The 27,397-nt window shown below is 41.5% G+C and overlaps 1 protein-coding gene across 1 annotated transcript in view; it reads right to left on the bottom strand.

The window, feature by feature from the left end:
- Window positions 1–27,397, bottom strand: part of APEH (acylaminoacyl-peptide hydrolase) — a 2,062,145-nt gene that overhangs the window by 726,080 nt on the left and 1,308,668 nt on the right. Inside the window, exon 16 of the mRNA XM_044078262.1 lies at window positions 15,726–15,809. Within this exon, the coding sequence (XP_043934197.1) occupies window positions 15,726–15,809 (84 nt within the window). The remainder of the gene's footprint in view (window positions 1–15,725; window positions 15,810–27,397) is intronic.

Below are 27,397 nucleotides of genomic sequence, written 5' to 3' on the forward strand. Positions count from 1 at the left end.
TACTGTAAAGAATTTCTCATGAAATAAAAATGTCACTTGCATATAATTTTGTGCTACAACATGAACTACTGACTTCTACATAATTTTGTGCAGTACACATCTGGTTGAGGCTGAAAACGGTCCAAGAACTAGTCAGTTATTTGGTTAACAAATACATATACCTAAATGGGCTAAAACTAATTGCCAAGAAATGCATAATAGTATCTTTTGGGAAGTCATCCATCCCTGGTTACTATCATATTGACAACACATCCCTTAGAGTTGGACCCAGTAGTCAGGGACTTAGGGACACACACAGATGGCAATCTAGCCTTTGACCATCATGTCTCCCCAGTGGTGAGAAAATCATTCTATGTTGCACAACTTACAAACAAAGGTATGGCATCTAAGTCCAAGGAAGTCATTGTTCCATTGCATTTGGCATTCATCAGACCTATCATTGAGTATAATGTTCCCTTTCGTATGCACCTAACCAGGCATATCCAACAACTGGAGCATCCTCAGAGGCTCCTCACTAACAGAATACAGGGCGCAAGTAAAATGCCCTATGCAGACCACCTCGAGGCCCTGTCCATGTATTCTGTCTCCTACAGGCTTTTGAGGGGACATCTATGCCTGGCATACAGGGAGGGCATTGTCAGAACCCACTCTGATGGACCTCCTGCATATCCATAAAACAAACAGCACCAGAATTACTCATTCTAAAGACTTAAACCTTGCCAGTGATATAAATAAGACCTGGTAGAGAGATAGTTATGTATCCCAGAGACTACTGCATCTATGGAACAGGCTCCTCATCCATGTGAAGCAGAGTTCTTCCCTAACCCAATTCAAGTGCAACTTGGACAATTGGATGGGAAACCGGAAATTCATCCCTGGTTTGGCACCTATGTCTCTAAAGGACACAGGCAACCTCCATCTCATCTCCCAGGCCCATGCTTACACTTATCAAGGGTATCAAGAACTTGTCAGAGATCTGGGATGCATAGCTAGGCTTAAAAAGGCCTGTGTGGTTGTTAGCCTAGTAAACACCTATGAACCTATACATAAATAGGTAAAAATAGAACAGGCAGTCTAGGAAAGTAGGATCTTCTTGGCATGTCAACTCGGAAAAAATTAAGTAAAACTGTGTACAATGCACTTATATAACAATACTTTTTCAAAGTCTACACTGCTGCAATAGCCTTTAGGCTATATAAGTTATTTCCTTCCTGCCAGGGAAATGGTCAGCCAGCTTCAAACAGCTATGGCTCCCTACCACCTCAACAACTCCTCCTCTCTGACTGCTGCTTGGCTAATCTAAAAGAGGGAAATCGGCACTCAAGAGTGAAGATTTATTTTTTTTTAGGACTTTCTTGCTCACACAAGGAAAATACAGCCTAACAATTCTGAATCAACAAACCAATAATAACGATAAAACATATAAAGTAGAAACAAGAACAATCCTACTTTATATCCTAACTACAAATATATACAAGAGGAGAGGTATGGAGGGTGTGTGTGGCTACTGCCTTTACTGCTAAGTTCAACTTATACAAGTGTACTATGTTAATCATTCCCACTGCTAAAGCAGCCTTTAGGCTATATGTGCTGATTATCAAAACCTTTGCTCTGTGACGAATAAAGGCTTGTTGCTTTGGAACACTACCTGGGTTTCATGATTTTTGGGAACTATTGTGACTGAGGGCATCAGCGAAGTTTTAAGATCACTAGTTTTTCTGTTTTTTATAGATTACAAAACCTATCAAATCTGGGAGGAGGAAGGATATGGCTCTAGAAGCCCCTGGAGAATGGCTCTAGCAAAGTTAGGCCTGAACATCGAAAAAGAACCCAGTTTGTAATGCTTTTAAATGCAAGCACCGAGAACATGTAAGCTGCCTCTAAAATGCTTCTCAAGTCCACCCTTTCCAGTATGCCACTGAAGACAGGGTTCTGGCAGAATGTGCCTCAATACTGCCTGCAATGAATTTGCTTTAGCGGGAATAACAAAAAAACAATAGCAGAGGACAGCTACCTGGAAATAGTCTGTTTATTTTTTTGTCTTTTGATAAGAAATAAATATGTGATCAGCTTTTCTAAAGGCTTTAGTTCCGTCTTGATAGTACATGAGCTGCCTATGAACATCAAGAGTATGCAGAATCCTTTCTCCCTGGTTTGGAAGTTCTGGGTAGAAAACTGAGAGATTGGCGGCTTGATTCAAAGTAAACTCTGAGATCGCTTTGGGCATAAATGAGGGGTTTGCTCTTATGGAGACTCTTATCCCTCTGGAAAATTAGATAGAGCTCCCCACGATGACAATTTGGAACTCGGATATGCTTCTTGCAGATGTCAAAGCAATGATGAGTACAGTTTCACAAGTCAAGAACCTTAAATCATCGTAATGGGCAAGTACAATAGGTGACAAAGTAAATTTCGCCAGCACTAAGTTGAGATTCCAAGGAGGAGCAAACTGTTTACAAGGAGGCCTCGGGTGTAAAACTCCTTTCAGAAACTGTTTAACAACAAACAGAGAAGAAAAGTACAGTTGTGTACACTTACCATAAATGTAGATGTTAGAGTGTATTCACTGTTGCAGTCATCACATCTGGGTTATCTGCCTGCAGGTAGCCCTCAGCCTGTCTGAATACCAGAGTCTTGGATTCCTGCATCGGATGCTGTCTCTTCTTCCATGACGTCAGGTTGTCAGGGGTATAAAACATGCAGCCGGCGCCATTACATCAGTTTTTCTTGCCACAGATGTCGGGTACCCCACAAGGGGAAGCAATTATATGTTATGGTACACCTCCATCAAAAAGCAAATACTCCAAACAAGAAGGAAAGGTAGAGCCAAGAGAAGTCAGGGGGGTGGAGGGAGGGTAACCAGGACTGCAACAGTGAATACACTCGAACATCTACATTTATGGTAAGTGTACACAACTGTACTATGTTCGTCGTGTTTCACTGTTGCAGTCATCACATTTGGGTTGATTCCCAAAGCTAAGGAAGGGAGGAGGAAGTTAGAGAGCATTAGGGCCAGCTATTAAGCCCTGCAAGACTGCAGTGACAAAACCAGCCCTGGATTTAGAAAAAATAGGCATGTGGTAATGCTTGGTGAAGGTATGTACAGACAGCAGCTTCTAGGATGTCCCTGATAGGGACTCCTCTGAGAAAGACTGTAGAGGTAGAAGCAGCCCTGGTGGAATGTGATCTTATCCCCTGTGGGGTAGGTTTTCCATGGTGCTTATAGCAGAAATGAATGCAATGGGCTATCCATTTAGAAATGGTTTGCTTTGAAATGGCCTTCCCCTCTGCCCCTGCAGCAAAGCTAACTAGCAGCTGTTCAGATTTTCTGAGAGGCTTAGTACTATCCAAATAGAATCTAAGTTGTCTGTGCATGTCCAAAGAGTGCAATATTCATTCTCCTTTGTTTTGTGGATTAGGGAAAAAGGTAGACAAATGAATGGACTGATTTAGGGCCACACTAGACACCACCTTGGGCATAAAGGAAGGATTGGTCCTGACGGAAACCCTGTCTGCATGGAAGATAATGAAAGGCTCCACTGCCATGAGGGCCTGTAATTCAGACACTCTTCTTGCTGAAGTGATGGCTAGAATGAAGGCTGTTTGCCAAGAAAGGCATTTCAACTTTGCAGTTGCAGCTGGCTCAAAAGGAGGGAGAGTGAGCTTTTCCAATAGAAAGTTAAGGTCCCTCTCCTGGGAGGTCTTAAATTCTTGTCCCCTCTGAGGAATTGCTTTAGCAAGGGGTGAGAGAAAAGGGGTGGTTTAGCATTATAATGTGCTGAAATGGCAGAGGCATGAATTTTAATTGATGAGAAGGATAGGCCCTTGTGGAGCATTTCTGTTAAGTAATGAAGTATATGAGGTAAGATGGGCACCGTTGTGTCCATCCGCTGAGTCTGGCTCCAGGAACAGTATCTCTTCCACTTTTCAGCATAGGATTTTCTAGTACTAGGCCTCCTTGCCTCCAAAATGACATCTAGCACCTGCTTACTGAGGGATGCTATTGGACAGCTCAAGGAATTAACCAGGCTGCAAGGTTCAGGGTTTGAAGTTGAGGGTGCAGAATCTGGCCCACCTGATGGGACAGCAGGGAAGGGGTTTGAGGCAGGTGCCATGATTCCAGCAGTGTCATACTGCGCAAGAGGGAGTATCAGTGCTGGCGTGGCCAATCTGGTGCAATCAGTATTGTCCTTGGCTTGTCCTGTTTGATCTTTAGCAGAACCTTTGAGAGGGGAGGCAAAGGGGGAAAGGCATAAACCGAGAGGCTTTCCCAGGTAAAGGACAGGGCATCCACTTTCCAAGCTTGACTGTGCGAAGTCCTTGTGCAGAATTTGTCCAGTTGGTAGTTCTAAGGGGGAGGCAAACAGGTCTATCTATGGAGTGCCCCATTTGTTCCACAAGAGTTTGAATATCTTTGGTTCCAGTTTCCATTTTGTGGGTACATGAGATTTCTGCTTAGGTCTGCCAGAGAATTTAGCCTGCCTGGCAGGAATTGAGCCTGTAGGTGTACTTGGCAGCTCAAGGCTGTGTTCCACAGAACCATGGCTAGTCTGCAGAGAGGGTATGAGTGGGTTCACCCCCTGCTTGTTTATGCACTACATAACTGTGGTGCTGTCTGTCTTTACCAATAATTGTCCTGGAAGAATGTGGTCTTTGAAGGCTGTCAGGGAATTCTGTACAGCTAAGATTTATTTTTGGTTGATATGCAGCTGCATCTGTCTCGGGTTCCATTTGCCTTGTATGCACTGCCCTGCCAAGTGAGACCCCCATGCATAGTCTGATGCAGGGGTAGAGTGAAAGGGAGCCCCTTGTTGTGGCAGCAGGCCCCTGCCCACCAAAGGAACTCTGTCTTTATACAAGGAATGATAGGAATCATTGATTCCAGGTCCTGGGAATGTTGATACCATAGGCTTTTTAGATACCATTGTAGTTTCCTCATATGCAGTCTTGCATATGGAATTAGCAGAATGCAAGAGGCCGTGAACCCTAGGGCTTGCAGAATTTTCCTTGCAGATAGCTGGGTCTTTGTGGCCAGTAGTTTGAAGTAGGTTGTCAAACTTGTTTCTCTGGAGTAAGGAAAGCCATCTGGGAAGTTGTGTTCAAGCTTGCTCCCAAGGAATACAATCTGTTGCCAGGGTACTAGATGAAATTTCTTTTCATTTATGGTGTACCCCAGTGAGGTTAGAGGTTTCTTTACAAATGCCAGATGTTTTAATAGCAAGTCCTGGCTTTCTGCCCGAATCAGACAATCATTCAAGTACGGGTATATCTGAATATTTCTCTGCCTGCAAAATGCAATGGCTGGAGCTAGACACTTTGTGAATACCCTGGGCGTAGTAGATAAGCCTAAGGGACGTGCAGAGAACTGATAGTGCATGGAGCCTGCCCTGAAGCGTAGGTATTTTCTGCAAGATTCCCTTATTGGAATGTGCAGGTAAACTTCCTTTAAGTCTAAGGTTGCCAACCAGGCATCTTTGCCTAGCATAGGAAGCAGCTGTTGAAGTATTAGCATTCTGAATTTTGGGATTACCAAACAGGTGTTTAGAATAGAGAAGTCCGGGATAGGAAGCCAGGAGCTGTCTTTTCTGGGTACCAGGAAAAGTCTTGAATAAAAACCTTGCCCCTTTTCTTCTGTTGGGACAGGTTGAATAGCCCTGATACTTAGAATACTCGTATCATACCTTCCGGCCTCAGTTACCGGATCGCAGTACAAAGGGCAGAGGTGTATCCATATTCATCAGGGATACCCATATCTCCAGGTTAGTAGCGCAGCATGATGCCCCAGAGATCATCCAGGCGCAACTATCAGCAGGCAAAACCACATTTAAAGTCGTAGCCGGTTATAGATCGCCCATGTCCCAAGATGCTCACTCTGCATTCCTTGAGACATTGGAAAATATAAAGGTCCTACCCAACACCATAATCTTGGGTGATTTCAACTACCCTGGTATAGACTGGGCGAACTACCAATGTTCCAACTCCTATGCTCAGCGATTCATAGAATTTATAAATTCAAATGCCCTTGAACAACTAGTATGTTCCCCCACTAGAGGGGACAACATATTGGATTTAATCACAAATATGGGCGCCTATTGTACCACACCCGTTATCACCCCCCTCCTTGGTCAGATCCGACCACAAACTGATAACCCTGGACATCCTCTCTCCTCCACCTCCCCCAATCAAAGAAACCATAGTCAAAAACCTTTCCAAAGCAAACTTCAAACTATTTGCATCAGAAGTGGAAAGCTTCACTATTCCCTTGTAGAAGGATAATGATATCCAGGATGCGGAATCCTACACCAAGGCACTCTATATGCATCTTCAGGATTGCATGGACTGTGCTATCCCAAATAAAACCAAGACTCCTTCCTCAAGCAAGAAGAAACCAGTCTGGTGGACCTCGGCCATAAGCAAACTGTACAATAAAAGGAGGAGACTTACACAAAAAAAAGGTAAAATCTTAAGTAGAAAAATCATCCCTGATCAGCATTAGTAAGAAATTGAGGGCCCTCATCAAGTCAACTAAAGCTAATTTTGAAAAGAAAGTTGCCAAGGATAACCATAAGGCCTTCTATGGCTACGTCAAAAACCTAAATGGCAACGCTCAGGTCTGTTCTGAGCTAGTACAAAATGGAACAAAATACACTGACCCTTCTGACATTGCCAACATCTTGGCTGACAGGTTCAGTGCAAATTTCTCCCCCTCCCTCACCACCTACAGGGCCTATTACCATTCTAGGGGATTGTGTAAGTCCAATTATTACTGATACGTTGGTTAACAAGGCTCTATCTAAAGCTAAAAACACTGCCTCCATGGGACCAGATGGTGTCCCAGGCTGTCTCATACATGAACTCCAAAAGGAATTAACCCCGCATCTTAATACCCTGTTCAGTCTCAGCCTCTCCACAGGATATGTGCCCATAGAATGGCGCACGGCAATGGTGGGGCCACAACTGGCCCTGGGAACTACCAACCAATAAGCCTGACCAGTCTGATCTGTAAGGCTATGGAGCGAATCATTATGGAACTCATAAATGGAGAGATTGGGAACCTCCAGTCGCTGGACTCCACACAGTTCGGCTTCGTCAAGGGTAGATCATGCCTCCTGAACCTGGTGGATTTCTTTGAGACAGTTACTCAGGCTATAGATAAGGGAAAGGAGGTACATACAGCTTACCTTGACCTTGCTAGCATTTGACACCATTCCGCATTCAGGTATTATTGATAAGCTCACCAGCCTGGGCATAAACCCTTATGTCACAAGATGGATCGCAAACTGGCTCTCAGACAAATTCCATAAAGAGTAGCAGGATCTATGTCCGAATCCAGACCAGTAACGAGTGGTGTGCCTCAGGGCTCTGTCCCGAGGCCCCTCCTGTTTGGCATATACTTCTCAGAAGTACAGGCAAGCACGGAAGGGCTGTGGCTGACTAAGTTTGCGGACGACTGCAAACTGGGTGCTATAATAGAGTCTCCGGCTGACATGGAGATCTTCCAGAAGGGCCTAAATGAGACTGATGCATGGTGTCAAAGCCATGGACTCAAGCTAAATGCAAAAAATTGCATAATAATCCCCTTTGGAAAAAACAGAGTAACCGCAAACTACAACATAGGAGGTAATCCCCTGAAATCTGAAGAAGAAATAAGGGATCTAGGGACCCAAGTAGACAGTCAGCTTTCCTTTGATAACCATGTTGCCAAAGTGGTTAGAAAATCTTTCTATGTGACCCATCTGATCACGAAAGGGTTCGCGCATCAAGATCTAAGGATGTAATGATGACCCTCTACTCTTCCCTCATCAGACCCATTATTGAGTACAATGCACCAATTGGAATGTATCTGGCTAGACATCTCCAGCAGCTGGAGAGACCACAAAGGTACCTAACCAAGAGGATTACTGGCCTCAAACAGTTGCCCTATGCAGCACGATTGAAAAAGCTAAGACTGTTCTCTGTTGCATACCGCTTTCTCAGAGGCGATCTCTATCTAACGTACAGAGCCATGTCCAACCCAGAACTGGTGAACATGCTCCATCTTAGCAAAACCAAATCTACTCGAGCTACACGCTCTAGGGATATAAACCTCAACACAACAATGAATAGAACATGCTGGAGGGATAGATTCCCTTCGCAGAGACTTCCCTTACTATGGAACAGGGTCCCGATCTACATAAGACAGAGCCCCTCACTATCACTCTTCAAGAGGAACCTTGATGAGTGGATGGGTAACAGAAAGTTCACACTGGGGATCACACCAACAGCACTACTAGATAGGGGCCAAGGGTACTAGCTGCTAGTACAAGGGTCTAGGGAACTACTAAAAGGGCGGTGAATACCGCACAATGTGGCTGGACTAATATATGCCTTTGGGCAGATAGCCCTGTACCAATCTATGAACCTATAAGAAGAGAGAAAACCTGTTGTAGAGCCTCTGCCCACTGATTTGGGGGTAGGTCTGGCCAACCGTTTGGAGTTGGTAGGGTGTGGAAGTGGAATCTGTATCCTTGGGAAAATACACTCAAAACCCATTTCTCCTGGGTAATGAGTTCCCAGTTTTTTGCATGCAGGGCAAGCGTTCCTCCTAAGGGAGCAGGTAGTTGAGCAGGGTCTTGTAAGGGTTAGGGTTAAGTCATTGTGCCATTTTTCCATAGGGGGGTGTCTTACTACTCCCTGCTTTGGAAGTGGGAGCCCCCCACTACTTAGGCCTGTGTGTAGCCTGAGACTGTAACCTAGGTGGTCTGCTGTTCCTGGGTTTGGACTGAGAAGGCCTGGAAGTGACTGGAAAAGACCAATTCTTTGAAGGCCAATGTCTACTAAATCTGGGAGGCTGTACTTGCAGGAAATCTTTGTTTGCATAGATTTAGCTTTTTCCTCCATCTTTTTGAGGACGACTTCTACTTTGTTGCCAAACTGGCGGTCATAGTTTAAGGAAGCATCCAGTAATTTAGCTTTAACATGATCTGGCAAGTTTTGCTCCTTAAGCCAAGCATGCCTTCTAAGTACAGACCCAGTGACAGCAGCCCTGCAAGATGCTTCTAGAGAGTCAAAACCACTTTGCAAAGGACGTTAACCAACTTGTTCTGCAGAATACATTAAATCCTGTAATTTTTTGTGTTCAACAGAGTCAGGAATTAACATCATTTTCTGTTTAAGTAGTCCCATAATATGCTGCTGGCACTTCAACATATGAAACTGGCAATTTAAAGCCCTAATGGCCAAAGTAGCAGAAGTATATACCTTCTTACCCCATCTGTCCTAGGCTCTAGAATCTCTATCAGAAGGTGTAGGGTTTTTGGCAGCAGTAGCCTTAATTCCCTTTGGTCCTTGGGAAATGGTCTCTGGGTTCGCAGTAAGATTCTTGAAGAGGAACTTGTGAGAGTCAGGTAATACCTGTCAGGTTTTCTGGGAGCTGGAGGTAAAGTGTCTGGGGAAATGCTACAGTCCAAGAAAGCATCATCTACAATGTCCAGAACAGGAGGGATAGCTAAAGGCCTGTGTTGAGGGAGGAGTAAGAATTCCTTAAACCTCTTTTTGGAGTCAGAGTAATCCTGGCTTTCACAGCAGAAATGCTCCCTAAGAGTATGCAAGGTTTCACCCAAAGAAAAATCGTCTGGAGGGGAAGCAGAGGGAATGGAATCCTCTGCATCAGAATCCTCATAGGCAGATAAGGGCAAATCCTGGTAATCAGAAGAAACAGAAATATCAGATACCTGATCAGAAGAATCAGAAGGAAAATCAGTTCTAGGTCGCTTAGAGGGGGAAGGCTGGCTTCCCCTAATTAAGGTAATAAGGTTTTCAGCCATTCTAAGCATTTGTTTTTTTAGGCATATGGGCCTGAGCATGCGGTTTGGACGTCTGTTTTTTAGGCGTGGGTCGAGTTTTAGGCCTGGATGAAGAAGATGGTGTCAGTTTAAAATGCAAGTCTGTAGGGCTGAATACACCCTCAGAAGCCGGTACCTGCACAGCAGCTCTGGACCCATCCAAGGTAGAGACATCCGCAGGTTCCATAGTCGAAGCATCTCGCGGCATACCGGACTCCGAATGGGTCTCAGTAGAGGTCTGCGAATCTGAGGTAGTGGGTATCAGGGGCTGCAAAAGCACCACACTGAGTACCAGCAGACTGGCGACTAGCTTACCGGAAGTGTCGGCAGTTTTGGAACTATGCAGTCTGTCTCTGTCTTTATCCTTACATTTTTTCAGAATAGCGGTAGTCGGATGGCTTACCGAAGCCATTTCTGGATAGTGATACCAAGTACCAAAACAATTTGCTGCAAATATAGCCCGACTAAGAATAGTTCGGGAGTTGAACAAGGCACAAAACCTATGAGGGAAGTCGTGGTCTGGGCCTAAGCAAGGAATGCAGTACGAATGAAAATCTTTATGAGGTATTTGCTTTCCACAGGTAAGACAATTGTTAACTTTTACTGACATTGGTTAAGAGCAAGAAAAAGGAATCCCCAACGCAGTACTTAGCTTTTTTGAAGACTTCGGTACTGAAACTCGAAAACGAAAATTTCAGGAGTTAGCCGACCAGCACTTGTGAACTGTTTCTGCTCTGGTATTCAGGCCGGCTAAGGGCTACCTGCAGGCAGATAACCCAAATGTGATGACTGCAACAGTGAAACACGAAGAACATCAGAAGGATCCATGGGCAGATATGCAAAAATGACCACAAGACTACCCTTTATAGAGGAATAAGAGAGGCCAGAGTAAAGTAACTCGGAAATATTTGAGCACCAGAGGTACAAAATCCCTGATGGCCCCCTGGTTACTGGTTAGGCACTAATTAGAAAATCACTTCCATTTACCCACATAGGATTTTCTAGTAGCAGGTTTTCTTGTCTCTTATAGTATCTGCTGCACATCCTCATCAAATAAGTGCCTAAAATATATTAGAATTGAATCATCAAGGTAGTTTACGTTGACTGATATGGGGGGTGTATCAAACTCCCTCCTCTGTCTTGTGTGAGTAGATCCAGTCTGTGAGGAAGCTTGTGGTAACTACCCCTGGTCAAGTTCCGTAAGAAGGAGAACCAATGTTGCCTGGTCCAAAAGGGAGCCACCACAATGACTTTGGTCCAAAAGGGAGTCACCACAATGACTTTTGGGGTATCCTTCTAAAATCTTCAGAATTACCCTGGATACCACTGGAAAGGGTGGAAAAGTGTAAAGGGAAATTATTTTCCAAGGAAAAGAAATTACATCCATTTTCTATGCTTGCTTGCAAGAAGCTCTGCTTCAAAACTTTAGTCATCTGTTTTGAAAGTAAGCAGACATATCTACTTGAGGTATTCCCCACAGTGGTATCAGTTTCTGGAAAACTCCCTCACTCAATTTCCATTTGTGAGGGTTTGTCCTGGTATTGTTCACCTTATCTGCCCCTGTGTTTTGCTCTGAAGGCATGAAAGATGCTTGCAGGATTAAGGAATGCTTAAGTTATGTACCAGTCACATTACTGTGGAACTGTCTACAATCATTTGAAGAGATCCTAGGGACCACAAGTGATGGAAAGACTTCAAGTTATGGATCTCCTTTAACTTGATGTCCTTTAGTCTGTCTGAAGGACTCCACAGGCCTTAAACTTTTACTCCCCATGGAAACTGCTCTCCGGATCAAATCTGACACATCTGAGGTGAAAGACTGGTGTGAGAAGAGAAAGGGAGACCATGGTTCAGTTAAATTTACTGTCTCTACCAATTCAGTTCACTTCTTTAAAGCCCCAAACTGGAATCTGATACTCCAGAGAATTCAAATGTTGGGTCCATGTGTTTATTTGGAAACCACTGAATCTTTCTCATGTGTAATCTGGCTAGAAGAATCATGAAAATTACAGTAGTCACCAACCCCTAGGATCCTGAGGAATTCTCTTGCAAATATCTGAGACTGATTTGGGAAACTCAGGAAAAACTCCAGATAAAAATCCAACTTCTCTTGTGTTAAGAAGGCCCTTTGAAGAAAAAAAAAATACATAAAAGGAAACTAGAAACACAATCCTGTGAGATGGAGTAAAGGAGGATATTGCCATATTTACCTGGAAGCCCAAACTGGTCAAAAGAGACATAACTCAACGTAATGACTCGACATCTGGATAAAGACTGCAAAGATAAGCAAGTTGTCTAAATACGGAAATATGTGAATGATATTCAGTCTACAATAAGCTATGACTGGAGCTAGACATTTTATGAATATCCTTGGAGCTATAAGACGGACCAAAAGGTAGTGCAGAAAACTGATAATCTGACCCAGAAACAGAGAACCTTACAAATTTCCTTAAGCTTATGGCTATGAGAATGTTGCAATAAACATCTTTCAGATCAAGAGTTATCAAGAAAGGAATGATGGTAACAGGTTCCATAAGGTCAACATTTTGAACTTTGTAACTTTCACATAACAGATTTAGAAATGACAGATCTAGTACTGGTCTCTAAGAGGCCACTTTCTTTGGTACCAGAAACATTATGGAGTAGAAGCTTATACCCCTTTGACTTGCACACATCAGTTCCATGACTCTTTGGGTATGTAAAGACAGCAGAAACAAGGAAAAATATTCTGTTTGGTTTGAAGTGTGGGAGATAGTTCCCCTGGAAAGAGATTTTGCATTCGGTGCCATCTATAACCCTCCTGCACAACTTCTAAAACCCATGAATCAGAAACAATCTTTTGCCAAAGAAGAATGTTGAGGGCCAGTTTGAGGAACATACTTGTAGACATATTGCCCAGATGACAGGGAAGAGGGTAAAGAATGCTGGCATAGCCATTCTTTACTGTTGGTCTGTCTCCTTTTCTGAAAAGACCCTTGCTTTTTTTTTTTTTAACACACACAGCTTTTTTGCTCTTTGCCAGAAAATTATTGGTTTTGCTAGTTTTTATTTTCTGTGTAAAAGACGGAGGCCTGTAAGACTTGTACTGGGGTACATGAAAAATCTTAGAAACTCCCTGAATCAGTTTCCCTCTTATCATATTGTTTGAGAATTTGGGTAACAGAAGACCCAAACAATACCTCCTTATCTAAAGCAGAATCTAAGATTTGAGACTTTACCTCATCAGCAAACTTTTGGTTATGTAGCCAAGCATATTTTAACACTGCAGCAGCAGCCCTAGGCACATTACCTGCATCATCACACACTCTTTAGATAACTGAGATAGGATGGAAACAGTATGGTTTAAAAAAGAGCTTTCTTCTGTAAGAGTAATACAAGTCAATTCCCTTAGACTGTCCATATGACAAAGCATACATTTTTAGAAATATGCTTGATAATTCAGAATTCTGAAGGCTAAAGTGGTAGTACATATTCTCTTACCTAGACAGCTGAAAACTGTACCTTCTTTGTCCCCAGAAGAAGGGACAGTATTAAGGAACTACCTGCTGCCAGCATGACGTGCAGGTGAAATTACAGCTGGGTTTAACTTGTCAGAGATATGGGATGCATGGCTAGGCTTAAAAAGGCCCTAGTGGTCATTAGCCTAGTACACACCTATGTACCTATAAGACAAGAGAAAATAAATTAATTAGCCTGAGGTACAATTACACAGCTTATCTGCCCTTTTTTTTTTTTAAGGAACTGAGAGGGCTATGTATCAGGATAACTACAGGCAGCATTCAACACATCTAACATGGCTGGTAGTATATTAGGGATAGGAGAGGAATGACATGTATACATTGTAACATATAATATCTCCTCAGGTCAGGGGAGACTTCTATCTCTTCCCATAAAAGCACCTCAGTCATCTTGGCAATGGTCTGTTTAAAATAAAATTCCTCTACAGTAGGATAAAAATTAAAATTTCCCTCAGAATCAGAGATTTGGGCCTGGGAAATGGCAGGAGAATAAGGCCTACACTGTCAAAGTCAGAATTGTCAAATTCTTTTGTTGTCTCCCCCGTAATGGCTTCTGTGTATCAGGATTTATTGCCTGCAATGCTTGCCTATCCAAGGCAGGAGCTCATATTATTTATTTATTTGACATTTGTTGAGCAGGATAGTCCGACTGAGCTACTGCCGGCGGAAGTCCAGGGAGAAAAGCACAGTGCAAGCAAATTACAATAATAAAATATTAAAGTAAGTTTTGATTACAGTGCAAGTGAGAGAAAACATCATCAAAAAGAGAAATGTATACAATGTATAAAGTATAAAAACAAGTTACAGCAATACAAATAGACAAACTATGGTTTGGAGTGACACCAGAGGATATCAGTACAATTCAATGAAGTTTGTTTTAAAGATACAGGAGGTATAGATATTTAATATAAGAGTCATACTGCAGATAGGTTACAGGTAGCAAGTTGCTAGGACCTGCCAATGAAGGAAAATAAAGAGTGGTAAGTTAAAGTCTTATCCTAAAATGTGGTTTAGTTAGCATCTTTTTTAATAGTAATTACTTCTTCAGGAGAACAGTGTTTATTTTTTTATTTCTTAATAGGAGTCCCAGAAGAACAGGACTGCACCAAAGGAGGGATGTCTGTCCAGTCTAATGGTCTGTTACCCCAAAAAGGATGTCTCTGGGTGTCCCCCAAATCTAGAGAAGATGGTTCTTCCATGCTTGTACTGGATAATGGAATAGCTGAACAGGATGTGGCTGACTCCTAATTCATGCTGGCTAAAAGGACTACAACAGAGGAAGACTGAGAGGTGAGTGAGTGCTCCGAGGAACAACCAATGGCCACTACAGGTTCACCCACAGTTGCCAGAGACATAGACTGAGCCTGTGACAATGGCAAGGACTTTTTGATAAGCATTTTTTTTTTCTTTTTAGGTACTGTAAAAGAACCAGTCAGCCCAGAGTGAATATCCATGCTGTAGCCAGAGAAGAGGCATAAAAAACAATTAGCATAGCTGGAGGGAGTTGGTTGGAAGGCAAGCTGTCACTGAGTGTTTATAAGCAGCACACTTATACCACCTTCCCCAGTCCCTTTATCTTTAAAAAAGTATAAGTAGGACACAATTTACTTATCAGTACTCTTGAAATACTCACAAACACATTGACAAAAATCAATATGGCAAGTAGGTTGTCATGAAGTGAGCATAAGCATTACACTGACACACATCTTCCTGCCTGTTCCATCATAACATTTTCTGACTCATAAAATTCAAATTTAACACAAACCGTACATAATTCTCACATAATTAGCCCCAAATATATATATATTAACAAACCGTTCTAGCTAAAAATACCAATGCCTGACATGAAACTTCTAAAATTGCGATATAATTTCTTAAAGGGGAAATAAAACTTTTAGTAAAAAAAAAAAATTACATTTTTTTTTAAAAAAGGCAATCATTTCTGAGTAGAAGAGTTCCCCAACAAAAAGTTATCTGGCAGACAAAGCTCTTAGCTGATTGCTGCTCCAGTGAAGACAGAGATGCTATGTATTCAGAAGGCAAGTACTAAAGAAATCTTCACTATGACTGCTGATTTCCCCCTTTGGAATAAGACGATCTTCAGTCAGAGTGAAGAAGAGGGGGGCAGAGCTTTTTGAAGCTGGATGGTTGCTTCCTACGCAGGAAAAAAAAAGCGTTTCTCCCACGTTAGCAGTGTGATCCTTTGAGGAGGAAATCAACAGCAAAAACATGAATAAACTTATAAAGCATGTACTAGTCTTTTTTAATGCAGTAAAAAACTGCAATGAAGATGTTAATATGTTAGAAAGGATATGTATTTATGCACAGGTTCTTCTACACTCTGCCCAACACCTTCCACTAAAACTCATCACTTAAATCTTACCGTGAGGAGAGACGATTAAAGGAACATAAGACCCTTCATGAACATTCGTTGGTTTCAGGAGAATAGCTTCAAAATCCAGTCCGGCTGAAAAAAATAAAGTTGAAGAGGAATCAGTTCACAGTTCTGAACCACAAGAGCAGTTCTAAACTAGTATCTTTTACTACACCCATCTGTCCTACATTTGGTAATGTACGTCGCTATTTTTATACATGACTAAATAAGAATTATGACAGCAGAGCTGAATTAGACACACACCCATAAAGTAGATCTTCAAGGGAAGACTACTGAGTGCCTCATTTCTGGTATCTGTACAATACTTCCCAGTAGTACTTACTGACATATCTCAGTCTTTTGTTGGTATTAACATTTCAGAGATGTTGGTGTCGTGTCTGACTTTTTCAAACTGACACAAGCTCATTACAAATAAGTTCTTCAAGCAATGGCTTGGCCTTCACCTTCAAAAGTGAACCACACAAGTGTGGTTTGTGATCTAAATATTGTGAACTTTGTTAACAAGCATTTAACAGAACCAATACCCTGTATAAACAGAAAAGCTACATGAAGGATGTAAACTGACCAGTGTTATACAATAGGTCAACGTTGGCTTGATTAATTGCTATAAAACTCCCCTCTTGAAGATACATTGCTAAGTGACACTGTCTTTCAATATTGTTATATAGCAGTTACTAATACTACACACATGCAAAAATGATAAAATAAAAAAAATAAGAAGCACTCTCTGGGAATAAATGGAGACTGAAAGATGCCAAAATAGCTAATTTACAAAAGCCCAAAAGAAGTCCTATCCTTCAATGGTACTGAAAGTCCAGCCTTAGTATTTAATAACTGTGAGCATTCCTCATTAAGCAGAACTTCACATAGTTTGGGAAGAAGCATCTTTAAAATGCCTGAGAACCTGTTAGTGCCCTAGTAGACTGTGGCACCCACCAGCACCTGTTACGACTGTCTACATTTACTTATTTAGTTTTGAAAATTATTATTGATTGTGCAACATTAAAATAGAAGCATAAATATGTACAAATTGGTCTATGTCAAAAGATTCAAAATCAAAATATCTAATACTCAAAATATCAAAAATATTTTTAATGCAAGGGGCAAGCACCCTGCACTCCTCGTGGGGGGCTGTACCCCCTACACCCCCTAATAATTATATATACCAACTCCAAGATCACACAACACTGGAGAAAGGGAAAACTCCATTTTCAATATTGTGAGTTTTAGCCATTTTTTCAGTCTTTTGAGCTTTTGATTTTCTTTAAGGGATTCATGTACAAATCACAATGTATAATCCATGTCTACTATTAATTACATGGCTTTTCAGTTCTTCCATTAAACAATTTGTTTCAGCAGTTATCCTAGTCTATCTCGACTCCATATTCTCCTTGCTTCAGTGCTATTGTCTATAATGCATTATGCTTTGCATATGTCTCCTCAACAGGGCACTTTCTTTTACAAGAACCACACAGGTTCACAAACTTGTACTTATAACTGTGCTTCATGGTATACTTCACTAACATTCCATTATAAAAGGCAGAACCATTCCTATCTACCCCATAACTTCACTATTCCCTACTTTGTGGTGTACTTAATTCATGTCAAATACTTACCCACTGTCTAAATTACTTCAATGTTACTCTTTTCTCTTAACAACTTTCACCATTTTGTAATTTCTACATATGATTTTTGCTTTTATACAGCATCTTCAAAGCCCTTTGTCAGCATATGACACGCAAGCCTGACTTACTGCCACTGATCTTCCCCATTGCCAGCCTTCATTATACCATATTAACTCATCTAGTATCCCCCTCATATGGTCTTTTCCTTAAATTTGTGTAGTCTATACTTAATCCCAGTTTTTGTTTCTTCTTTTGGCTTTTCCCGGCTAGGGGTCGTCACAGCGGAACTCTGGTCCACTAATGATTAGCAGATAGAATTTTACATGCTGAGTTGCCAGCCCTGACGCACAACCTTCAATGAAGGTATGCCCATTCACGCATGTCTCCACACAGAAGACACTCTAGCTGAGAATCGAACCGGACAGCGTCTTACTGTGAGGTTATTTCAAATGAGCTACACTAATAGAACACACACAGAACTACATTAGTATATCATTACCATTCCACCTATCTTTCAGTCTCTGATCATTCCGGTTTCATTCACCTTGCTAGTTCATGTCCCTGTTATTGTCAAACCTTTCACCTAGTCTGCCCACATCAGCAGAATCAACATGCTAGCTAAGTCACATGTATTTGTCTTACTACCTAACCTTGGAAAGTTTTCCACATCAAAACAAATTTTCAGTTTCTATGCCATGTCTCTTTTTGATCTTGATAACTAAAGCAAATTTACCACAACTAGCATTAACCAACTCTGCATTACCTCTTCATTGTCTGGCAGCTGGTGCAGAGGGTTAAGGCTGTGAGTTGCAGTTAGTGTGGTACATTCTCACAGACCTCATTTACCTACTATGCGACCTTAAGCAAATCACTTAACCATACATGTCTCCCGGGTCAACCCTGAAAAGGGACTGTATCCAGTGGGCCTACCTGATTAACAAATGGGCATTACTATTATTGACACAATTATCTTTCATTTTACACTCTATGTTACGCCTCCAAAGTCTATATGTTCTCACTGTTAAGACTTTCAGGTTGTTAAAACTACCCATCTCAGACTGAGTGATTGCATTCTGAAATTGCATCTAAACTTCTTTATGTCTTCGCTTAACATTATTTATATCATGATATGCATCCATTGCCATACCACTAGCTTCTGCAATAGTATTAATAGTGGCTACTTTAATGACAGTCTCAAAGCTTACTGATCTTCCACTTACTCATATTTAAGTAATTATGTGGCTTTAGAATTACTTTATTACCCATGTCTTCAATGGGAAGTCAACATTATAAAAATAACCCTCCATATTTTTTACTTTTTCTGGGTACATTTTACCTCCTCTGCCTCTCAACCATCAAAACATCTATGACCAGACTTGAGACTCTTATTTAATAGGGATGCAGTGACCTCCACTGGAGATCTCTTACAGCAAGAGACATGCAGAGGAGCAGTCATTCAGGAAGGCTTCTATGAGTTTGGCATTTTCAGCAGCATCCAACAGTAAGAGCTGTTTTTTTGTAAATGGCTCTAATCCCCTCACCTTCTACACCACCATCACTTTAGGGACTACCTATTTCCCTTTAACAGCTTGTGTCATGTCCCCATAAGTGCAACTTGAGTAGTCGCATCCACAACATCCATGGATTAGCCCCTGTCCTTATGACTTGGTCCTTCTCCAGCAGGGATCATACCTGGAAGCAAAGACCAAGACCATCTGGGACCCATCTCTTTCCTCTATATAGGCATGTCTAGCCTCTCTGGACACTCGCGTGAGCTGCTAACCAAACTTAGGTCAACTGGGATAGTCAGGGCTTTATTCCTCTATGCCACCTGTGCAGCTTATAACTCTCTACATTTAACAGTGTATTATCAAATAGGCATGAATATACTAATATGGGAAGCCCCTAGTGTAAATCTGATCTGAGATACTCCTCCCAGTCCAGTGTCATTAGCTCATTCTACCTAAGAGAGAGATAACATTTGAGAAGGCCAACCCCCTTTGTTTCTTAACCTTAAATTATCTGCTTTCTCCCTTTCCACTTTACTAACAAAAAAAAAACACCTTTATTCAGCTGCTTTTACAGTATGTGTGTTTCCTCCTCCTACTCTTATCACTTCATCTTGGTTTTTCTGCTGCTTCTTCTCCAAAGTGTTCAACTGCAGCTTCTCTGCTGCATTTATTAGTGCTTGTCTTTAACCTGTTTACATTTTAAGTATTATTCTAAGTCTCTTCTTTTTGGTTTATGCACTTGGACTTCAGGCCTACCCCTTAGCTCTCCCTGGCCTCTCTCCCTCAGATTCTGACAAATATGGATGGACAATTTTCTACAGTTTCTCCTACCAGCCTGGTTGATATGGGCATCCTGAGACAGTGTAGCAACTGTCTCATGTACATGGACAACCATCTACTACTACTACCTAGGAATACAATTTGTGAGAGGTACAATTACATAAAGAAGCTAAAGTCTAGGCTCTCTCCCTCACAAGCCAGTATATCTGGCACTGAAAAGGTTGTCAACACAATCACTACACCTCAACCACCACCCACAACTATACAACGCACACCCACATATGTGGTGGTTCTCAAAAACAAACCCAAACAAAGGAGACCTCATAGGCAAAAACACATGAGAACTCCACAACCCTCCACACCACATATCATGCATAGTCCACACACCAGTGTCTTGCAACCACTAAGGCCTAACCGTAAACCCAACGTATTAGTCATAGGAGACTCCATTCTGAAACACACAGATTTGCCTCTCACCAGGCTGGATAAGGAGAGTCACGGTTAGTTGTTGTCAGGTGCCAAAATCCACCATATCACACATGCACTCAAGACTCAAAACAACAGGTACTGTTATGACTCTGTCATAGTCCATACTGGTGTGAACAACTTGAGACATACCTCCCTGGACTATATGAAGAGAGACATGACTAAGCTCACTGAATGTGTTTCCCAGGCAGGTATGTCCCTAGCCTTAAGCAGCATCCTACCGTCACCCAGAATGATGCTGCAATACAAACAGAAAATGACTGACTAACAACTGGCTAGGTTCTGGTGTCATTCCAGGGGGATTCAGTGCCTGACAGCCTTGGAAAATACAATCGACAGACCACGATGCTTTGCTAGAGATGGCCTGCATCTGTCTCATTTGGGCTTCTGGCAAAGGCCCTTGCCTCCCCTATAGTGCCTTTTTTTTTAGCAAAAGTCATGTTGTCGATACTACCAACATAAAAATCTCAACAAAACGCAAATTAAAGGTCATGCTGCCAAACACTAGGAGTCTAAACATGAAAATGCACCCATTGCAGGCATTCTTAACCCTGGAAGATGCTGACATTTGTGCAGTCACAGACACCTGGTTCAAAGCCGTGGAGAGCACCCCAGCCTTAAATGGTTATTCTCATCCTATCATATATTCAGATCTCAAAATGTGCCCAGTAAAGCCATAGGAGGTGGAGTTTCAATATATATTAAAGACACAGAGAGACCTCCAGGCTGGTCAAACAGTATAACGCACAGGAGACTTTCCACGTGCAGTTAACCATTGACAAGACCTCTACTCAAATTATAGCTAGCTACAGGCCCACAAATTTGACTCAAGATGCCCCTCTACCTATCTGGACCTCTTCATATCTATCAAGATTCAACCCTTTACCCTGATCCTGGGTGACTAATTACCTAACCATAGATTGGAAAAACTACTCATGCCAGAACACAAATGCCCAGAGATTCCTCGATTTTATCAATGTAAACGCCTTGGAACCATACCTCTCAACTGCACCAAATTACTCGGGTTTTACCGAGTTTTGGGGTTCAAATAATGGGGTGCCACGATTCCCAAGTGGCACCCCTTCATTCCTGATTTTTAAAAAAAAATTTTTGTTTTGTGCTTTCCGAGCTGACATCATCACGTGCGCAATGACGTCAGCTCTGTCAGCCTGTCGGAATTGAGCTCAAAGGCACACATTTCCAGCTGGCTGCAAGCGTGCTAAAGCTTGAAAATAACTGCAGTGGAGTTTGTGAACTGAACTGACTCAGGGTTCCTTCTTGTAGACTTGTTATGTGAACACTCGCTACTGCCGTGAACTGAACTGACTCAGGTACTGTTTTGTCATGAACTGAACTGACTCAGTCAGGTTGGTACTGTTTTGGCTACTCACACTACTGCACTGACTCAGGTTAGGTACTGTTAGGATGTGAAATGCTGTTGGTCATATTGAATGCTAAGGCTTCTCGCTGCCGTTTTGTTTCTGGGACTGGTACTATTGCAAGGCTTGGATTCTCGCTGCTGTTTTCTTTCTGGTACTAAAGGCTTGGCTTCTTGCTGCCATTTTTGCTACTCACGTTGCTGGTACTCCTGTGAACCGACTTCTCAGGGTTCCTTCTTGCAGACTTGTTATGTTATTGTTTTTTCTAACTGCTTTGCAAGTCGGCTTCTCGCTACTCAATGAACAAGTGTGTGTATTTTTCAAACTGCTTTGCAAGTCGGCTTCTCGCTACTCATTGAGCAAGTGTGTGTGTGTGTGTGTGTGTGTGTGTGTCTGTATGTATATAACCCCTGCTGCTTATATACACCAACTACATCTGCCTGTTTCATGAAAAGTGAAGCACATCAGCAAATTTATGGTCTAGTGGGGAGAAGAGGGCACTAAGCAGTGGGAGATATGTTAGCTTGGTGCTGTTAAGTGGAAATAAGCAGCAAGAGTTTAGCCCATTCTTGCTTTTGAATTTCTCTTATTTACCTTGAATCTTAAAAACCTAACTGGTTCGTTAATACAGATAATATCCCGTAACAAGTAGTTGTATTTCAGTGGTATAAGCTAAAATTAAAGCATCACATTACTGTACTCGACTGGTTTACAATAGAAAGCTGAAGGCAGTTTCATGTGTGGGTAGAGTCAAGGGTATCAGTTCAAATGACAGTTTTGTGAATGTCATTTTTAGGGAAAAAAAGTTCTCAATGGAAGTGACACAAAACCATTCAAACTAATTTTCTGTGGGTAGCAAGCCGCATAAACATACCATGGAAGTGTTGTTAATTTTATACTCCCACTTATTTAATATAATCAGTTCTAAGGTTGTTGTACCTTTGGGAGAAGGTAATATTTCCCATGTGTGATACTATCTGACTTACTCAAAAGATGAATTCTTTTGCGAGTGACATTTTTGCCTAAATGAAAATAAGCCTGTTCTTTGCACTGCTGTTCTATTGTAATTTTGATGAGCTTCATGTTTGTTTCAGTTATAAAGCACACATTTTTATTATCCAGCGGATGTACAGGCAAGGGTGAGAATGTGTCTAAGTCAGGAACAAAGAAAATAAGCCCCAGATGCAAACCTGTGACCCATCATTTTTCAGTTTTGCTCATATGACCTTTCATCGTTATTTCAAGTCATAATGTCATTAGTTTTATCAAAAGGTAAAATTGCTTTTCACAAAGTGTAGTCCTGTCTCATAGTGCCCACTGTTTAAAATTAAATAACTTCAGGTAAGTAAGCAGACTGTGGACTTTATTCTAAAATTAGTACTTCTTTGGAGCATTTAATGAGTCATGTAACCTCAGTGCTAGAACAAATTTAGCTTAAGTTACTGTAGCAAACATTTAATATCAGCCACACCTTTAACTAGTAGGTTATTTTATTCAAAACATGATTTTTTGACCTTCTTATCTAAATGAAAATAAGTCTGACTATTCTTATTCTGCACACTTCACAGAGTAACTCTCTGCCATGGTGCTGCTTTGTGTGTCAGAAATGTAGCTGGCTACATAGTGGTAGACAAGTTGAAGTCTCTATTAGAAGTTTAACTCAGAGGAACATAATATGTGTGATGGACCATGCTGAGGTGATTATCTTTTGCTAGTTTAATAATCAGTTTTTGGCAGAACAAGATGGACATATGACAAGACTGTTATCAGCTTTATATAGCTCTGTGCCACTGATTTTAACATGCCTTATTTTCAGATTGTTCTTTTTTCTGTTAGCTACATGTCTAAAATGAAGTTATAAAGATTACATCGATGATTTGTGTAGTAGCAAACCAAAATTGCTGAGTAGGCAGATGTGCCTTTTTTTTTTTTTTTAGACAGTAAGGCTTATCTTTTAGTGATGAAATCTTTAATGTTGTTTTATATTTTGTTAGAAAGTAAATGCTTATGTTCCAAGGCATAGTAAAATAATGTATAATAATGTGTGATAAAGAAAGCAAAGTAAAACAGATTCAAAGGTGCTCATAAAATCAGGAAAATATAACGTACTAAAAGGTTATTGTGGGTAAGCCAAAAGTTTGCTTCTCAAAATATTCTCCGAGTTGTGAACATTAATTTTGGAACTTTCTGTAATATAAACATTCATGTATTTATTTTTGAAACAAAATATTGTGCATACAAAACTGTTTGACAAGAATGCATTGCAGTGATCTGTACCCTTCCATTTGTGTGTATGTGTGTGTGTGTGTGTGTGTGTGTGTGTGTGTGTGTGTGTGTGTGTGTGTGTGTGTGTAAGTAGACTTTTGTGATGGAAATGTTCTGAATTGGACAGTTTTGTCATTATCGGTTCATGCATTTTATTTCATTGCCTACTGGAAAAATGTTTAAACAATACATTTTAAAATGCTCTCTAACTTAAGTCTAACCACTGTGCTTTATTATAGAAGGAATATAATTTAATAAAGTCAGGAAGGTGTATCAAAGAATGCATGTATGTTTCTTGTTTTGTGTGCAAGCTGGGGGGCCTATGATTTGAAAACCACCCAAAGGTAATCTTTATCCACCACTGGCCAGATGCACTTTCTTTGGATGTGGTGTGGGTTTCAATGCTGTTTCAATGAATGTGAGTTTCAAGGGCAGAGAAGTTTTAATGCAAGTATATTTTCATTGTGAGACAGTGTTGCTTTGTTTAGCAGATATCTATTAGTGTTTGTGTGCACTGTGCTATGAAATATAAAAATAATCATTGTAGAAGTAAAGTATGCACACATTAATGTTTATGGTAAATGGGGCGAAATAGCCAGGTAATGGGACATTGGAATGGCTGCAGGGGAACTATGGTGCCATATTTTGGTCGTCTGTTCTTCAGTTTGCATTTGAAAGTTGGTATACCACAATTCCATTGGAGTGGGCACGGTTACTTAATTATGTAAGCAAATTTTATGTTATCAGTGTACAGATTTGTACCTATTTTTCATGGGTCTTGTCCAGATTATTGATGTTTCCAGGTTGAGAGGCATGCTTGGAACAGCTAGTCAATACCCCCCACAAGAGGTGATAATATCTTGGACTTGGTATTAATCAACAAGAGTAACCACTGCAGCACCCCCACGGTATCATCCTCCCTGGTAAGATCCGACCATAAAGTGGTCACGTTTAAAGTCACCATTTCCCCTGACCCCCCCCCCCCCCCCCAGCTAGGGTCAAACAAAAAAACTTCTCCAAAGCTGATTACAACCTCCTGAGGGATGGTAGAAACAAGCTTTACAGCCCCCTCCCCCACTGTAGGAACTGGCACCAATGTCTAAATCTACACCGAAGTACTATACTAGCATTTATATAGATGCATGGATTCAGGAATACCTGACACGACAAACTCATCCTCAGCAAGGAAGAGTAAACCTGTCTGGTGGACATCTGCAATAAATAAACTACATAACAAAAGGAAAAAAATTGCTTTCCAGGACCAAGGAGGAGCAGTTGCCCAATTGGAAGCAATCTCTCCTTAGCCAGAACAAGCGAACACCACCACTAGTGAAATCCTCTAAACCAAACTTCGAGTCCAAATTGGCCACATCTACTAGAGACAATCATAAGGCCTTCTTCTCATATGTCTGCTATATCAAAGGAAGCATGCAGATCTGTTCAAAATTGGCGGTTAAAGACACCACATACACAACTGCTGTAGATACAGCCAATTTACTGGCTGACAGATTCAGCAAAAACTTCTCCCCTCTGTCCCCCCCATCAGTAAATCAAGACATACCCAGTACCTGCCCCCACCCCTTATCTCTTGGGAACAGGTCATCACTGCCTCTCAAAGCAAAAAATACAGCCTCCATGGGACCTGATAACATCTCAGGCTGCATCCTACATGAACTTAGGCATGAACTTTGCAGCACCATTAGGCACCCTATTCAACCAAAGCCTGAGTACTGGCATTGCCCCAGCCAAGTGGAGGACAGCCACTGTCATCCCTTTACACAAAGGTAGAGTGACCACCGATCCAAGAAATTTTAGACCCATCAGCCTAACTAGCCTGATCTGCAAAGCCATGGAATGGATTATCATGGACCTCATTAACAGGGACATTGGCAACCGCCAAACACTCAACCCCACACAGTCTGGCTTTGTCAAGGGGAGGTCATGTCCGTTACATCTGGTCGACTTCTTTGAGACAGTCACCAAAAGCCATGGATGAGGAGAAGACAGTATATACCGCCTACCTTGACTTGGCCAAAGCCTTGATACTATTCCCCACTTGGACATAGTAGATAAACTCTCTCAACTAGGCACCAATCCATATGTTACCAGATGGGTAGCAAACTGGCTCACTGATAGAACCCACCTAATAAAATAAGGGAAGCCACCTCAAGCAGTAGATCCGTAACGAGCAGCATACCCCAGGGATCGGTCTTGGGACTTCTGTTTTTTGGGATATGCTTTTCTGAGGTGCAGGCCAAAACTAGTGGGCTATGGCTCACCAAGTTTGCAGATGACTGCAAGCTGGGCTCAGTCATCAATTCCCCAAGTGATGTGGACATCCTCCAAGAGGGTCTCACCCTAACAAATCACTGGTGCCAGAAACATGGTCTCAAGCTGAATGCCAAAAAATGCATCATCCTCCTCTTTGGGGAGAGTGACGTCCCCACATATCACATAAATAATGTCCTAATTACACAATCAGTGTACAAAAATGTGTGGGATTTGGGCACCCAGGTTGATAGCAACCTGACTTTTGACCACCATGTTGCTTCCGTTGTACAAAAGCTTTCTACATGGCCCACCTCATATGTCCACACAAACTGTACCAAAAATAACTGTAGGCTTTTCATAAGCCCCTTCCAATACAGTCAGTGTCAATTAAAAACACTTTCCCAAATCACAATGACAATTCTGTGAATCCTGTCCACTGCACCACCTTAGTTTTCACCAAATTTGTGCATTCCTTCCAGCACTCAAATCAAAATAAAGTTGTTTCTATGAGCTTTGTCTGCTTGGTCACCTAATTCATCCATTCTATTTCACACTTCAGCTACCTGCTACTCAATCAGCATCACAGTGACCACGGAGCACACACACACTCAATACTGTCAACTCCAACTAATTGTAGTTTTCTTATACATCTTCCCATCAATTTCAAGATAAGCCACTACCCAAATTTCACTTCTTCCAAGCCTCTCATTGCATCAGTCAAACCAGTATATTTGAATATAAATATATGAAATCATCTCGGGTATGTGTGAGTGGCCACTACTACTCTCGGTTTTATTACACATTTCCTCCTCTATTATCATATTTTCAACAAGGGTTTCTATTTTTGGACATCATGCACATGTCAAGACATTTGTACATAATTTTACTAGTCTGTGTGAAAACCTTATCTACTTGTAAAAACAGAATGTTAATTAACTGTGATGTACGTGGGCAGAAGAGACAACTAACCTCTTCTAGCACAGTGACATTTCTCTGAGTTTCCACATTTATTTTTGTAAAGCCATTTTGACTATGCTTACTTATCAAAGGTGATGCCTTCTTTCCTTTTGGCAAAAGAAAAACCTGGCATAACTTTTTCAGAATATTCTTTTTTTCATGATACTATATGAGTCATCCACAGACATCTAAAGTACACAAAGTACAGTTGTGTACACTTACCATAAAATGTAGATGTTCGAGTGTATTCACTGTTGCAGTCATCACACTTGGGTTATCCTGCCAGGGGTAGTCCTCAGTCGGCCTGAATACCAGAGACTTTGTATTTCTGTGTCGGTTGCTGTCACTCCAGGACTGATGGCAAGGTTGTCAGTGGTATAAAAATC

Source organism: Protopterus annectens, chromosome 7.part0, assembly GCF_019279795.1.
Source record: "Protopterus annectens isolate FY-2018-M chromosome 7.part0, PAN1.0, whole genome shotgun sequence".
Classification (NCBI taxonomy): Eukaryota; Metazoa; Chordata; order Ceratodontiformes; family Protopteridae; genus Protopterus; species Protopterus annectens.